This window comes from Mizuhopecten yessoensis, unplaced genomic scaffold, assembly GCF_002113885.1.
Source record: "Mizuhopecten yessoensis strain PY_sf001 unplaced genomic scaffold, ASM211388v2 scaffold716227, whole genome shotgun sequence".
NCBI classification, from domain to species: domain Eukaryota; kingdom Metazoa; phylum Mollusca; class Bivalvia; order Pectinida; family Pectinidae; genus Mizuhopecten; species Mizuhopecten yessoensis.
The window spans coordinates 215,566-232,709 of NW_018480011.1; the positions used below are offsets into that span (position 1 = coordinate 215,566).

General features: G+C 37.0%; 1 protein-coding gene across 1 annotated transcript; it reads left to right on the forward strand.

The window, feature by feature from the left end:
- Window positions 1-686: 686 nt before the first annotated feature.
- LOC110442208 (tubulin delta chain-like) lies at window positions 687-15,597 on the forward strand. Its single transcript, XM_021485700.1, has 13 exons — window positions 687-872; window positions 2,506-2,601; window positions 2,832-2,884; window positions 3,217-3,289; window positions 4,839-4,897; window positions 5,774-5,915; window positions 6,624-6,779; window positions 7,511-7,606; window positions 8,880-8,952; window positions 11,421-11,562; window positions 12,130-12,290; window positions 13,011-13,131; window positions 13,527-15,597. Exons 1-12 carry the CDS (start codon window positions 778-780, stop codon window positions 13,077-13,079), a joined length of 1,215 nt encoding a protein of 404 aa, XP_021341375.1. The 5' UTR covers window positions 687-777; the 3' UTR covers window positions 13,080-13,131; window positions 13,527-15,597.
- The last annotated feature ends 1,547 nt before the right edge of the window (window positions 15,598-17,144 follow it).

Genomic DNA, 17,144 nt, shown 5'->3' on the forward strand with positions numbered 1-17,144 from the left:
ATTTTCAAGAAATCTGAAACAAATTGTATCTGTATACCTCTTGCTCATGAACTAGTTCAGAAAATGAAATGAAAGTTATTTCCGTGAAATCGTACGGTGAGAAAATTTCAAATTCCTGCCACATTTCTAAACACGGACAACTATCTTTATATTTAGTGTATAAATTACCCAAAAATATCAGAAAGTGTCAAAAAATTATGGAAATGAAAAAAAATATGTATGCTGTCATGCAATTGTTTTTATAAACTGACTTACATGTGTATACTAAGGCGAGGTGTTCCGTAATAACCGGCAAGCTAAAAGTTCGAAGTAATTAAACCTGACTCAACTAAACGAGCCCTGTAAAAAGACACATGCGTTGATAACACACATTGAGTACATATAATGAATCGAAATGTATCTATTGTTTCATTATATTAAAAGAAATTGGTGTTCCATAAACAATTTATCTCTAAAAATAAGTTACGTGTTCAAGATCATTTTGGGGACCTTACATGATGAGAAACGTTACTAACTCCTATTCCCACACAAACAGTACAACCAAACTTACTTTAACACTTAGTGTAGGAACACTATTGGTCATAGTTATAATCTTATTATTATTTTTTCATAATTTTGTCCTTTAGAACTTACCATTCCGCATTTTCCAACACGCCTTCCGCTTAGGATATTATAAAAACAAAATGGCAGCCCCCTGGTGGACATGTTTGAGTGTTTGTTGTGATGTTGTTAACGTCTAATTATATATCAATTTAGAAGCTCAGAACAGAACACAGAATGTCTACAGTCTTTCTACACGTTGGTCAGTGTGGAAATCAAGTTGGCCATGCCTTCTGGAAGAAAGTTGACAAAGATAACAGCGTCAAGGAAAGGTTTGAACACGTACAAGTCGGATAACTGTACTTTATATTTATGTGCATGTATTCAGGGACCTGGCCATTTATAATGCGATAAAATGCCTTATATAAAGCGGTGTCATGAAAAAGTATTCCTGCTCAATTGTCATTTGAACAATGTGTGGGTGTAACTTAGTTCTAGAGTCTTAGCCCAAGTTTCCTCTGTCCCTGACACCAGACTTAGGCATTTTGACAGATAGGCTAGATGTCTGGCGTGAGACATCAACATGTACCAGTGAAAATGTCTGAGTCGGGTATCAGGGCCACAGGAAACTTTATCGGAGATGAAAATCCGTGAGATCTTCCCTCACGCCTTGAGATATGGCATGTATATATATATATAGGTATATCACTATTTCATCTGAAACTGAACAACTCAAAATATGCCATTTTAAAGTGATATATTATTCACCTACAATTTTAGGTTGTATGTAAACACATTCAAACGTACTGTGCCGCTAATTTTAGCTCCTTTTTCTTATCAGCAGGATAAATCTGGCATTTCTTATTTTTCTGTAACATAGCAAAAATTATTTACTTTCCGTTCATAACACACCCAGGATGTGAAACATGTCAAAGTTAAAAAAATAAAATGGAATTCAATTTATTTTCGTTTGTGCCGTAAAGAATTCAATATATTACACATGTTGTTAAGCATGTGCAGACAGGTACAATGGTATGGCCATGTCTATGCAAAAACATGGTCAACCATGCAAGCAGGCAGCCAGAGTCGACAAGATAAAAGGTAAAATCTGGAAGTCAATCAATACCATAATAAAGCGAAAGTGTACTTTAATGAAGCCTTAGACCAATGGAATGCGCTGAAGGTGGAAACAGGGTTTGTCCACCATTAAGTGTTGCGGCCGGGCTTGTATTTGGCAGGTGAGAACTATAGATCAACTAAGAGAAACAATTTGCATGTTTATTGTGTAAAGCACTATATATAGCTATACCTCGAGCTCGCTTTGACCCAATCAAAGATATAGTCTCCCTATCTGTTTGATTCTTCTCTTGTGACATCTCGTGTATGCATAATATTATAATGACGTAAAATGGCCTCAACCCTGCTTCTGGTGAGATAAGTACCCGCTGGGAAAAGGCTTTGTATGCTTAACCATGACATAAATATAAGTCACTGTTTTAAATCTTTTTAAAAAAACAACTTTTTATGGAATTTTATAGCTGCAATATAATTTTAACCACAGTTTTTCTGACCATTGCCGCACTGTAAATTTTAATTTATGTCTTTAATTTAGAGCACAAGTTATCTCCCCCATAGGATTTTTTATAAAAGTTGGCAAGTATGCCCAGTCCAGTTCCGCTACATTTGTTTGACACAGGAAAAGGAGGTGCAGTACGTATCCTGCCCTGAGGTCAGTCAGATTCCACTAAAGCATAAAAGTCAGGATATTCACACTTGACCACAGCTTTTGATACGTCTGGGACTGTCCATCGGAATGAAGATATACATGCCCTTTGGTTATGTCAAATTGGCGAATTTATGAAATGTTGTGAGGAATTCTCTTCCTGGGACAATGTCATAATCTTGTAAGAGAGTGTCCTGAAACTAGAAATCATTTGAGTGAAAGTGTATCTTTTCATGTTTCAGCCATTCCTTTGTACACCCTGATGACAAGCAGAGGTCCATACATGTAGACAGTGAACCCAAAGTTTTACAGAAAATATCCAAGGGTTTGAAAATAAGGTGAACTAGCTAGCACCCAGCAAATAAATGTATTGGTACACAGTTAAACATATGTTATGTATTTAATATGAATATATTGTACATTCCTGGCTAAAACAAAGCCATTTATTTACTGTCAAATAATATTCTCTTGAATATTAAAGACATGATGTTTGATGTTTGACTATTGTGAACTTGTTTATCATTTCTCCTAGAATTGTCTTGTACAGGTAACTCTATTTCATTTACAGAGAGGGAAACCTCATTTGTGGAAAGCAAGGGAGAGGAACAAATTGGGCATTAGGTAATTATACACAGATACACAGATTTATTCTAACAAAATACTTTAAATATGTACAGGATTTACAATCCTTTGATAGTCAGCTTGTAATTTACAGATACCTGATCTTAAATTGTAATTGCATAGTGCATAGCTGATTTTTTAGTTTAAAACAATATTTGAATTATGAAAATGAAATAAAACCAAAAGTACATGCAGTCAAATCTATACTGTCAGGTGGCCATGGAATGGAGAAACATTTCATAATTCCTTGTGTATTGTAGTATGAAATAAGGACACTTTTGATATATTTTGAACACCAGATCAGTCATGATTATTTTGTTATTGTCTCACAGGTTACTATGGTAGCCAAAGGGAGCAACACATATTGGAGGACAGCCTTGACAAGGTCAGAAAGGAAATTGAAAAGTAAGTATAGAGGTCTGTTCATTGTTAAAAGTCGGTGATCAAAGTTTTTTGGTAGTTTTGAAAACTTTTGAAGAACATCATAGCTGATCACCTGCATGCATTTGAAGGATATTAGAATTAAAATTATTTCTACCACAATACGCTGTGTTATTCCACTCTCAGATCATTGTATAAACACGCAGACTGTTAGATAAATATGAGTTATATACCACACGCGGTATATGACCTACACACGTTTTGATTGGTCGAGAAGATGAACTTTGACCGGGACGACTTTTTCCACGCGCTTTTTGCCACAATCTGTTTTGTTTACGTCGTCTGCTGTCAACATTCGACAAATGTTGGTGACTTTGTGAGGTTATGCGGAAAAGGGGGTTATTAAGGCAATATTAAAAGAAGATGATATTTAAAGATTTTATCGCTAGTTTCAGGCAAAATTGCTACAGAAGCTCAATATAGTTTCGACGTCACACCGTCGCGTGTCCAGGTCGTGAAACCAAAACAAGATCTGTCACAGTGTCGGAAAAATATTTCGTTCTCCCAAGGTCCTGTTATCGCTATTTGGACGGTCTGACTATGGCTGGACTGTCACTATAATCGTCAACCATAGAATCGTCACGAAGAAACGTAGGCCTCATATGGTTTTGGACATTGACAGCGATAAGTTCGTCTTCGTCACTTGGCGGGAGGCAGACTTCGTACGATATGCTTACGCGCATATAGTCCGTGGTTAACTTATATAAATTAATGCAATACTGCTACTCCAAATATTTAAAGTCGTTCATCTATTATATTTTTTCATGAAGTCGTTGCCGAAACATTAATTTTGACAATTATTAGATTTGTTGAAAAAAAAAGCCATTTTTGAATATTAATGAGTGAATTTTTACATATGGGTCATATCACTACGCCATCCTTGTCAACAAACACATGTGTGTATGTTATTTCCGACTGATCATGAGATTGTGGTAGAAACAGATCACACGACTCTTGGTTGTGGAGTATGGTATTTATTTCACTCTCGTTAGTTAGTTTTCAAAAGTTACAGAAAGACACTCGCTAAAGCTCGTGTCTTTTGTAACTTTTGAAAATTAACTAACTTGAGTGAAATAAATACCATATTCAACAACAACTCGTTGTGTAACCTCTAATCCAAAAGAGATATTATAAAAGACTTAATTATATATGTATAAGGAAAGAATAATTTTCCTTACCATGATCCTTTGAACAATAAACATTCCAATTTACTATTTGATCACCCCCCCCCNCCCCTTGCTAAGCATTCACCCAGTGCTTTGAAAGAAAGGTTTGCAAGCTTCCCAATTTTGTAACAGGAGAAAGAGAGTTATTATGGTCAGACTGGGGTTCGAACCTGGGACCCTCTGAACTCTAGATGGATGCTCTACCAATTGACTTACCTGGTTGCTGACGATCAACCCAGTTCAGTTCCACAACAATTGTAAATAATACAAACATGCTGGTTTACAGGTGTGATGCTTATAGTAAACAAAGAACATGTTTTTAACAATACAAACATTCTGGTTTACAGATGTGATGCTTATAGTGGGTGTATAATGATGCACAGCTTGAGTGGCGGCACAGGATCAGGTGAGATGTTTTTCTGGTTTGTCTACCCAATTAACCCTTTCAGCACTGTAGACCATAATGGACGTATCCAAATCAATGCATGGTAGAGTTTATTCAAGTCACCTAGGGGTGAAAAGGTTAGGAACCCCTGTAGCACAGCCAAAAAAACTGTTACTTTAAAAAAGGTTTTTTCTCCTTTGAAACAAATTTTATAATTTTCCCCAAATATTTTATTCCCCCAGCCATTTTGTGACAAAAGTTTTAATACATTGTTTCTGAAAAGATTTCAATACCTTGTGGAACTGTTTTGAACAAAGAGTATAATATCGGCTAAAACAGAGCCAGAATGGGAAACCAACCGTAAACCTCCTATCACCTTATGGTGGGTGTTGCCATCTTGTTTATATAATCAACGATTTATTAATCCAAAATGAAATTAACAGGTTACTGTTTGTATAACCTTCAGTGGATTTTCCTATTTTTGTTCAATTTCCAGAGGAACAGGGGGCCTTATCTTTTCAGGATAACATAATGAATACAAGCATCAGCAGTTTAATTGAAGTTGATATGCTTAAATATATTTTCATATTGAATACCAAAAATGGGCAAATATCCACTCCCCAGTTCTGCCTTCTAAAAATGGTTTTCAGTTTCCCCTGGTTTTCGTTGATGGACATGATGTCAATAATGTTAAATGGATTAACGCCGTTGGGGTTATTTTCATAGGATGACAGTTTGATGGTAAGAAATAAGGACCCTGACAAAAAGGGGCTATATAGATTGAGAAGAATCTACAATTGCCTTACATGTACTTGTATAATTTGCTTTATATACATGAGTATTTCCTTGTCCCATTACAACCAACCTAACGACTGTGTTTTTGTATTCCACCGTCAGGTCTAGGGTCGCGTCTGTGTGAGGAGATGAGGGATCAGTATCCCCTAGCCCACCTGATGTCGTGTGCGTTTGCTCCGTGCATGTCTGGAGAAAGTCCGCTTCAGCACTACAACTCTCTGTTGACCTTGTCAAAATTACAGAGGTCAGTCATCATGTTCTCCAAGGTCAAATACACAACAGTAGAACTTACTTATAAATGGTTGATATTATTTTTATTTTCCAGTTTTACTTGATGTAATGATATTATTTTTGTTAAACAACTCTATAGAGAACTTGGTACACATTGTATAATTATGAGCTTACTGTGCCTGTGCAAATGGCATATAACATTTCCAGGGGAAAAAAGTTGTGGATGTTCATTAGTGTGGCAGGAAAAAAAGCAGCATACTTTCACATTGAACCCATGTTCCTATACTTCCTAGTTGGATGCTCTTCCACTGAGCTAAACACAAAAATCCCTCTGGCACAAAGCTAGAAGGGGACGGTAATCCTGTGTACAATTAAAATCTGCCACAGTAGAATCAATATATATTGAAAGAATTTTTGTAACTTTGTGTTATTTTTGGTTAGGTACTTTGACAGTGAACACTTTGGAATTGTTTTTGGAGGATTATTACCTGCTACTTGTCACATGTTTTTTCATGCACACTTTAATAGTTATCATTCTCCTGAACTGACTAAGGGAACTTTACAGCCATCTTGTATGTCTATCTAACAATATCATGGTCATTAATGAAATTTTGAGAATAAACATATAGAAAATGTTATTTTATAATAAAAAATGTCTGGTAATTCATCCTATTGAAGCTCTTCAGATTTTGTATGAAAGTGTATTAACCTTTTTTTGCAGGAACTCTGATTGCGTGATCCTGACACACAATGATGATATACTCTATAACCTTGAGAAGAAGGTAAAGGGCAGTGTGTCATTTGATAACATGAACAACAGTATTGCTGCTTCCCTGTGTGGTCTGTTTCTACCCACAGACTCCCTAACACCTACCAGGTACCACTCTGCATGCTTCAATTACCGCACACTTCTGAATCATTTCCAACTAGTCACATTCTCAAATATGAAATATTTTAACGACAGACATGATTTAAACCTTTGATTTATAAATGATAAGTAAAAATATACATATATGAAATATTTTAACGACATACATGATTTACACATTTGATTTATAAATAATAAGTAATAATATACATTTATATAGCACCATATGTAGTTTGTAAAATTACTCTATAGGGCTTAACAACAAATGAATAATAGTATTTCTACAGTACTAGTGACAGTTATAGATATAGTAGGTAAAAAAAGCATACAAATCAGGGGGCCGAGGTGGCCAAGTGGTTAAGGCGTCTGACATTCTGCTACCACTAGCCCTCCACCACTGGGTCGCTGGTTCGAGGACTATACGTGGGGCAGTCGCCAGGTACTGACCAGAGGTCGGTGGCTTTTCTCTGGGAACTCTGGCTCTCCTCCACCACCAAAACCTGGCACGTCCTTAAATGACCATAGCTGTTAATAGGATGTAAAACACAAACAAACCAAACCAAATCAGCATTATACATTAACGTAGGAGACAATTATATCAATATGCAAATAAATTAAGATATAAAGGATATTGTCTGTGCATGACGTCTGTGCAAAAAGCCTAAAATGAAGCCGTGAAGAGGTATTTGATGTAATATGATGATAATTTCAGATACATGTCATCTGTTTCTAAATTCCAGAGGTGTGAGTATTGGTATGGAGCCCTGGGAAGTGATCCGAGCCACGTGTCCAGTGCCAGGATACAAGTTTCTCCATATAAACCATCTGTCCAGGAGGTAACTACAGTACTGTTATCATGACCGGGTAACCTGTCTTCATCATTTATTCACAATTCTACATTTTACTTGATCAAGGTGTTTTCCTTACACAGGCAAAATCATAAACTATGTCAGTCTATGTCCTATCGAAAAACACCATGTGTTCCCTTAGCGGCGTCGTAATAAAAGCTCTACAGAGCTTATGTTTGTTGTTGACAATTGTACACGACGTTAAATAAAGATTATTATTATTATTATTATTATAGTTTTGTAGCATAAAGGAACAATCTTTGAACTGAGGCCATGCTTTTGTTAATTATGCAGGAATTTTCCTATTCAACCTCAGATTTCTACATGACTGACTATATATATATATGCATCGTAAAAATGTCTGCTTTCATCTGTCATATTTATAAGAAAATAAGTATGGATTATATCATCTGTGTTAGTTTTTGTTCAATATGATGTGTAGTGTTTCAGTTAAATTTTGTTCCTCTGTCTGTTTGTTTTTAACCTATGCTTGCTAACTCTCCCTATTAAAATTGGACGGTTTCAAGCAGTGAATTTGCTTAACTATTTATGTTTCTTAGATCTTGATGATTTCATCCAAAAAAAAAGAGCTAAAAACATGTCATTTAAAAATGTCATTTCACCCTATGGTGTATACAGACATATTTTATTTATGTTTTGAATCCTGAGCATGTGTGTTTTCCCCCATGGAAATTTCAAAAAAATTGGCACAAGTGTGTATTATCCTCATTTTTGAGATGTATATCTGAGAATCTGGGGGGATCATTTGAAACAATAAGGTTCAGTGGCTGAACAAGAGAAGAGTTGATAGGGAGGGTAAAGGTTTTAAAGTGATTGGGTCTTGGTGGTGTTGGTTTCCCCATTAATATGTTGTCATTATTATTGAAGGATTAACTTGAATATATTTTCCATGTTATTGAGATATAACACAAAAAACAGAGTGTACTCTAAATAAACCGTGAAGCGGTTTATTTAGAGTACACTCCGTTTTTTTGTGTTATAGCTCCATAACATGAAAAATATATTCCAAGTCAATCCTTAAAATTTAATCTACTATACACAATGCCTGTGAAAATCCACTTTTATTGATGAACTCTTAGAAATTATTACGCCGCTGTATCAGCCAATCAAAAGCGACTTAACAAACGGCTACAACATTTTTTTACGTTATGGGCTGATAGCATACATTTTTAAGCCAATGAAAATGACTGTTACAAGCAAGATTAAATTATTATGAAATATTCATATGATTTATTTATAGCAAACTTTCCTGGGAAGCACTGATGAGTCAGCTTTTGCTAGGTGTTCGCAGGTACAACACACAAGGGGGCACTGTATCCTTCACTTCCTGTCAGTAGAGTACATGTTGTTAAATCAAGTTTCACTTTTATTTCTTTGTACTCAAAAGTACTGTCCAGAGAGGACTTACATAAAAGGTCCCTCAGTCCATTTATGCATCATTTTTTCAATTATATATTTCATATACTCGGAAATCTACCATTCTGTATGAGAGTACCTCTTGAGATGATGCAGTGTCACATACTAAACTTAAAGTCTGGTAACCTGTCCTATAGAGTAATGATTCTTAGCTTATGTTTTCAATACCAAAGGTTTTTTTTCTGGAGGATATCTCCCTTGCTTTATTTCACCTACATTTACACAACTTTCCACTGCTCCCAATACATACTGGCTTGTTACAAAGGCTGAATGACATAGTTGCATTTAATGCACCTTTAGTAAAACTTTGGAAGTATAAAATCATCTGTTCATGAAGTTTTAATGCTTGTAAAACGTTTTTTCTTATATTCTCTTTTTGTTATTTGGGTTAATAAACTTACAACAGTCAGGGTCCCATGTAAGGTCAACTTACAACAGTCAGGGTCCTATGTAAGGTCAATTTACAACAGTCTGGGTCGCATGTAAGGTCAACTTACAACAGTCAGGGTCCCATGTTAGGTCAACTTACAACAGTCATGGTCCCATGTAAGGTCAACTTACAACAGTCAGGGTCCCATGTTAGGTCAACTTACAACAGTCATGGTCCCATGTAAGGTCAACTTACAACAGTCAGGGTCCCATGTTAGGTCAACTTACAACAGTCATGGTCCCATGTAAGGTCAACTTACAACAGTCAGGGTCCCATGTTAGGTCAACTTACAACAGTCATGGTCCCATGTAAGGTCAACTTACAACAGTCAGGGTCCCATGTTAGGTCAACTTACAACAGTCAGGGTCCCATGTAAGGTCAACTTACAACAGTCAGGGTCCCATGTAAGGTCAACTTACAACAGTCAGGGTCCCATGTAAGGTCAATTTACAACAGTCTGGGTCGCATGTAAGGTCAACTTACAACAGTCAGGGTCCCATGTTAGGTCAACTTACAACAGTCAGGGTCCCATGTAAGGTCAACTTACAACAGTCAGGGTCCCATGTAAGGTCAACTTACAACAGTCATGGTCCCATGTAAGGTCAACTTACAACAGTCAGGGTCCCATGTTAGGTCAACTTACAACAGTCAGGGTCCCATGTAAGGTCAACTTACAACAGTCAGGGTCCCATGTAAGGTCAACTTACAACAGTCATGGTCCCATGTAAGGTCAACTTACAACAGTCAGGGTCCCATGTTAGGTCAACTTACAACAGTCAGGGTCCCATGTAAGGTCAACTTACAACAGTCAGGGTCCCATGTAAGGTCAACTTACAACAGTACTAGTCTGGGTCCCATGTAAGGTCAACTTACAACAGTCTGGGTCCCATGTAAGGTCAACTTACAACAGTCAGGGTATCATATAAGGTCAACTTACAACATTCAGGGTCCCATGTAAGGTCAACTTACAACAGTCTGGGTCGCATGTAAGGTCAACTTACAACAGTCAGGGTCCCATGTTAGGTCAACTTACAACAGTCAGGGTCCCATGTAAGGTCAACTTACAACAGTCAGGGTCCCATGTAAGGTCAACTTACAACAGTACTAGTCTGGGTCCCATGTAAGGTCAACTTACAACAGTCTGGGTCCCATGTAAGGTCAACTTACAACAGTCAGGGTATCATATAAGGTCAACTTACAACATTCAGGGTCCCATGTAAGGTCAACTTACAACAGTCTGGGTCGCATGTAAGGTCAACTTACAACAGTCAGGGTCCCATGTTAGGTCAACTTACAACAGTCAGGGTCCCATGTAAGGTCAACTTACAACAGTCAGGGTCCCATGTTAGGTCAACTTACAACAGTCATGGTCCCATGTTAGGTCAACTTACAACAGTCAGGGTCCCATGTTAGGTCAACTTACAACAGTCAGGTTCCCATGTAAGGTCATATTATACATTGATTGCCCCTACTGTAGGGAAATACGATTCTTAGATTTTCCGAGGTTAAACATGTTTCACCAGGGCAAATCCCAAGTGAAACATGATTAATCGAAGAGAAACAAAGAATTGTGAATCCCTACAGTAATGAAAATAAGTACTTTATTTTGCCGAAAAAACCCAACATAAACCATTGTACAATAACATAGATGATAATATTGACGTGCCATTGTTGTTGTCTGCTCCCGTCATTTGGAACTAGGTTGTGCTGGCTCTTGCCAATTTTGCTTAAGAGGCTCCTAATAAGGGAAATATGATCGGGGAAACTTGAGTGTGCGAGGACAACATGATATTTTATTGCCCTGTCATGTGACCAGTATTATTCAATCATACACGCTGGTTTAAAGATAAGGTATTATAATAGAAATAGATTAAGTTTTTTGGACATGTACATTTCGTGCTAGGTACGAGCAACATTGACCTTAACTGTTACAAGTTAGGCAGTCTCAGTAATGTGGTGGTTGCCAGGGGTGACAGTGGAAACACTTTCCTGTACGCGATGAAGACGTTGGAGAAGAAGGTGAAGGGTGCATACAACTGTGTATCATGGAACCCTTTTCCGCTGGATGTTTGGACAGGTAACGGAATACATACATAGAGTAGAGTACATATATGTGTACGTTATTCTATTGTTTTAATAGAACATAGATTTTCTTAGTAAAGCTTTTCACATTAAAAAAACACGAAGAAAGAGTGCAGATTGATGTGCATTAAAACTTTATAGACGCTACACCTGTATCAAAGCCCGTATCATAGCCTGTATCAGCTCTAAGCACAATATTGACCCAAAAATTATTGTATATTACTGTAACGATCTCCTCATTATTGTCTATCGTGAAGGCATACATCTTTGGATTCGAAATCAGGCAGAATCCCACATAGGTTACTGAAACATGATCTACAATGTGACATCAAGTAATATATCACTTACAATGACTCTAATGACTATAGCCCTGTCAGTGAGTATATGTTCATTGCACATGAAAGAGAAAACGTACTATAACGACTGATTTGCATTTGTTTAATTTTACCCTTCCTGTCACAGATGTGTTTGCTCAGCCTCATTGACCTATCTTAAGAAAAGTTCATTCTCCTAAGACAAGGTTACATTCACTGCACTCTTTCAAAATTTCCTTTTTTCACAGCTGCTGCCAATCCGGCCGGACCTAAGGAGTCTTCATCCATAACTATAGCATCCAACCATGGCACTGTTGTTGATTATCTGGAGACTTTGGTCCAGAGGTCAAAGGTTATGTACGATGCCACTGCGTACATTCACTGGTACAAGCGTCATGGATCAGGGCATGTAAGTGTGTATGGGCTAAAGATTATAATACTGTTAATCAGCTTAATTGCGAAAAATGCAAATTGTGAAACTTTGTTCAGAATCAAATCCACATGTCAATATAAAAAAAACATTTGGTCTATTGTTAGTTTGACTTGCTGATTAAGACACTGAACATGTTATTTAGTGTTCTAATATATTGTTAAAAAACATGAATTGGCAATTCACAGTTATGCTTCTGTCATTTTTCTTTTAACAGTTTGACAACATGTCTGTCAGTAACAAAACAATTATGCCTAAATAAACGTGGGTTTTCTCCAGGTATTCAAGTTTACTTACACATTAAAACCCCACAGGTGCTAACATACGGGCCAACAAGAGTGATTTATATATAAGTTGAAATAAGATATTTTTATTTCATATTTGTTGTAAAATAAATAAAGCATTGCCTCCAATACTCCTCCCTGTCAGGATGGTGGTTATCCAAGTTGGCGGTGTCCAGACCCCTCACACACCATTAACTCACTCTCCCCTGAATGAATTAGAGGAGTTCAAATGTGTCTTCAGGGGTGAATGAGTTAAATTTAATATTTAGGTATATGACAATTGCTAGACAATCTCTTTCTTTTTTATAAAGATACTTAAATTGTATGAAGTACGTTTATTTGATTTTCTTTATGTAATTAAATTGATTGAATAACATTTTGGCATTCCACTTAATTTTGTATTGAATATTTCCAGGAGGATTTTGAAGAAGCATTTGAAACAATACATGAGGTTATTGCGGATTATAAGGGTGCTCTGAAGTGAGAATTCAGAAAACACTCTGTAATGTATGGAAACGTCAAACAAAAGCAAGCAGGTAACAGAATAGATTTATTTCATATCTTCTCATAAAAATCTTATACCAAAACTCCTGAATCTTCTTGCATTATTAGTTTTAACTTTGAATTTTTTAGTCTCACTTCTCTTAGTAGTTTCTGATTACGTACCATTCATCAATGGTTGGCTACTGGTCTATTGAGCTATTCAGTATTCACCGAAACAATAACAACATCAGTCAAAGATGATACAGGACATGTACACCACACAGTGTGATGTTATTTCATACAGTGAAATTATTGACAAAGATAAACCATGGGCCTTGGGTCACAATAGTAAATTATAGAACGGCTTTTATGACCTGGTACCATTTCATATACTGTTACCAGTTTTTAGGAAAATATTTACAAGCAGATGTTCTGATTTTTTTCGCAGGTAGGTTGACCAGAATCCAAGCATTCTGCTAGCTGCAGGTCACAGCTTTGCGAGAGGACATCAGACAGTGTTCACCAGTGCTCCTACTGCAGTTAACCAATATTCTTGCCTGAACCAATTCATTGCCAAGGACTTGCACTGTATAGGGAGAAGCATTTGAGCCAAGGAAGAGCTGGAGAAGCTGACACCACGTTAGCTGATTAAACCAGTGTGATAGACTTAACCCTGAATCATTCTACCTAGTAGTCAGACTGTTTTCAATACAACTAGATGAAACTTGTTTTGAAACAAGATAAACACAAGAATCGGTGTCTCTTCGTTAAAATTACGTGAATTTTTGTGCTAGAAAAACATCATTGTAAAGAAAAGCTTTTATGTTATTTGTGTTACAGCTTACTGATTTGAACTGTAAGGCTAATAATAATTGAAAAAATCACTGATTAAATATCTTAAACTTCCAACTTGAAGGCAAACGCAGAGTTCATGAAATAAGCATCATACCTGTATAGAATAACTCGAGCAGAACAGCATTCTGCAATGTAATAACTCTAGCAGTACAGCATTCTGCAATGTAATAACTCGAGCAGAACAGCATTCTGCAATGTAATAACTCGAGCAGAACAGCATTCTGCAATGTAATCACTCGATCAGAACAGCATTCTGCAATGTAATAACTCGAGCAGAACAGCATTCTGCAATGTAATAATTCGAGCAGAACAGCATTCTGCAATGTAATAACTCTAGCAGTACAGCATTCTGCAATAACTCGAGCAGAACAGCAATCTGCAATGTAATAACTCGAGCACAACAGCATTCTGCAATGTAATAACTCGAGCAGAACAGCATTATGCAATGTAATAACTAGCAGAACAGCATTCTGCAATAATTCTAGCAGTACAGCAATCTGCAATGTAATAACTCTTGCAGAACAGCATTCTGCAATGTAATAACTCTAGCAGTACAGCATTTTGCAATGTAATAACTAGCAGAACAGCATTCTGCAATGTAATAACTCTAGCAGTACAGCATTCTGCAATAACTCTAGCAGAACAGCATTCTGCAATAACTCTAGCAGATCAGCATTCTGCAATGTAATAACTCGAGCAGTACAGCATTCTGCAATGTAATAACTCAAGCAGTACAGCATTCTGCAATGTAATAACTCTAGCAGAACAGCATTCTGCAATGTAATAACTCGAGCAGTACAGCATTCTGCAATGTAATAACTCGAGCAGTACAGCATTCTGCAATGTAATAACTCTAGCAGTACAGCATTCTGCAATGTAATAACTCTAGCAGAACAGCATTCTGCAATGTAATAACTCTAGCAGAACAGCATTCTGCAATGTAATAACTCTAGCAGAACAGCATTCTGCAATGTAATAACTCGAGCAGAACAGCATTCTGCAATGTGATTTATTCACTTTGCTTGTGATATTTGAAAATAAGTTATAGTGGAGGATTTTGAATGCAAGGTCATTCTCATTAAAATTGGAATAACTTGGATAAATTTGAGTTACTTGAATTGCGCACTTTTCAGGAAACCCATTCCAGAAATTAATATGATAAGGAGAGGCGGGAAGGAAGATAGGTGGCATTGTTTCTTTGATCTCTACCACCCACATCTATATTTCGTAGGACCCGCCATAGAAATATAAACAATTATTTTCACTCTCCCTCACCCGACCCACACCTTCGTCTATATTATCAAGTGCGAGTGCCTTCGTTCCTCCTACCCAACTTGACCAACCCAATAAAGCCATACAGAGTGTAGTATTTATATATGTTGAGTTTAGTTAACTTTATTTACCGATGAAGGATCTATGAAGATCCTCTACACCGGACTCAAAATCATTACAGCAAAATATTTGACAATAAACGAATGTGACGTTACCTGGATCATTAAGGTATCTCGGATCTGCAATCATCCAGCTGGTTTACCCAATGTTTATAGGTACAGTTTTGGATGTAAAAACAACTTGAGAATACATGTACTGAAATGTTAATTATGGGATCCATTCAATACATTCTGTCAATAATGTCTGGAATCACAAGTATGTTGTATACATTCTTTTAGCCCACCTGGCCCGAAGGGCCAAGTGAGCTTATGCCATGGTGCAGCGTCCGTCGTCCGTCTGTCCGGCGTCTGTCGTCCGGCATCAATATTTTACTTTAAACAACCTCTTCTTAATAACTAAAATGCCTAGGGTGATGATATTTGGCCAGAAGCAAACTATGATAAAGGGCTCCTAAGTATGTTCAAATAAATGCCCTTCTCCTGTTTTCAAGGTTACAGGGGTCAAATATGTTAAAAAACTTTAAACAACTTGTTCTGAATAGCTTAAGAGGCCTAGGGTTAAGATATTTTGCCAGTAGCATGCTGGGATGAAGGGCTACCAAGTTTGTTCAAATGAAGGACCTTTACTTATATTCAAGGTCACAGGGGTCAAATATGTTAAAAACCTTTAAACAACTTGTTCTGAATAACTTAAGAGGCCTAGGGTTAAGGTATTTTGCCAGTAGCATGCTGGGATGAAGGGCTACCAAGTTTGTTCAAATGAATGACCTTCGTCCATTTTCAAGGTCACATGGGTCAATTGTTTTAACAAATCTTTGAACAACATCTTCTGAATAACTAAGAAGCCTAGGATAATGATATTTGGCCAGTAACATGCCAGGATGAAGGGCTACCAAGTTTGTTCAAATGAATGACCTTTACTTATTTTCAAGGTCACAGGGGTCAAATATGTTTAAAACCTTTAAACAACTTATCAATAACCAAAAGTCTTCGGATGATGATATTTGACCAGTAGCATGCTGGGATAAAGGGCAACCAAGTTTATTTAAATGAATGATCTTTACTTATATTCAAATATGGGGTCAAATATGTTTAAAACCTTTAAACGACTTCTTCTAAATTAGCCAAAGGCCATTGTGATGATATTTGGTCATTAACAGGCTGGGATGAAGGGCTACCATTTTTTTCAAAATGAATGACCTTCGCCCATATTCAAGGTCACAGTGGTCAATATATTTTTGAATCTTTAAATGACTTGTTCTGTATAACCAATAGGTCCAGGATTATGATATTTTGCCAAAAGCATGCTGGGTTGGAAGACTTTAAACTCTGTTCAACCTAATGTCCTTGTTCGACATTCAAGTTCGCAGGCGTCATATGTTTAAATCTTTTAATAGGTTCTTATGAATCAAACACTGATATTCTGCCTGTAGCTGTATTTTAGTCCACTTTAAAGATTACAAGTGTGAGATGAATACCAGGTGAGCGATTCAGGCCCATTGGGCCTCTTGTTTTATATTCCTTTGTTGCATCACCCCTTAATGTAGAAACGCACTTTTGTAATCGTACCATCCATAACGCAAACGCAGCGCAGTAATCTCACCTTGGTGTACTGGCGAGACACTGGAATATTGCACTACCTAGAGCACTCCTACAGGCAAACCGTTTCCCAGATTTTTTGGGATGAGGGATTGTCGTGAATAATGCCGTTCAACCCTTACTTGATGGCTTTCTCATGTTGAATCTTTTGATAGACTGCAGTACTTTGTCTCTGTAAAGCTTGGCAGTGCTAGTTTTCCTTTCCTTGCACGGTATCTGAA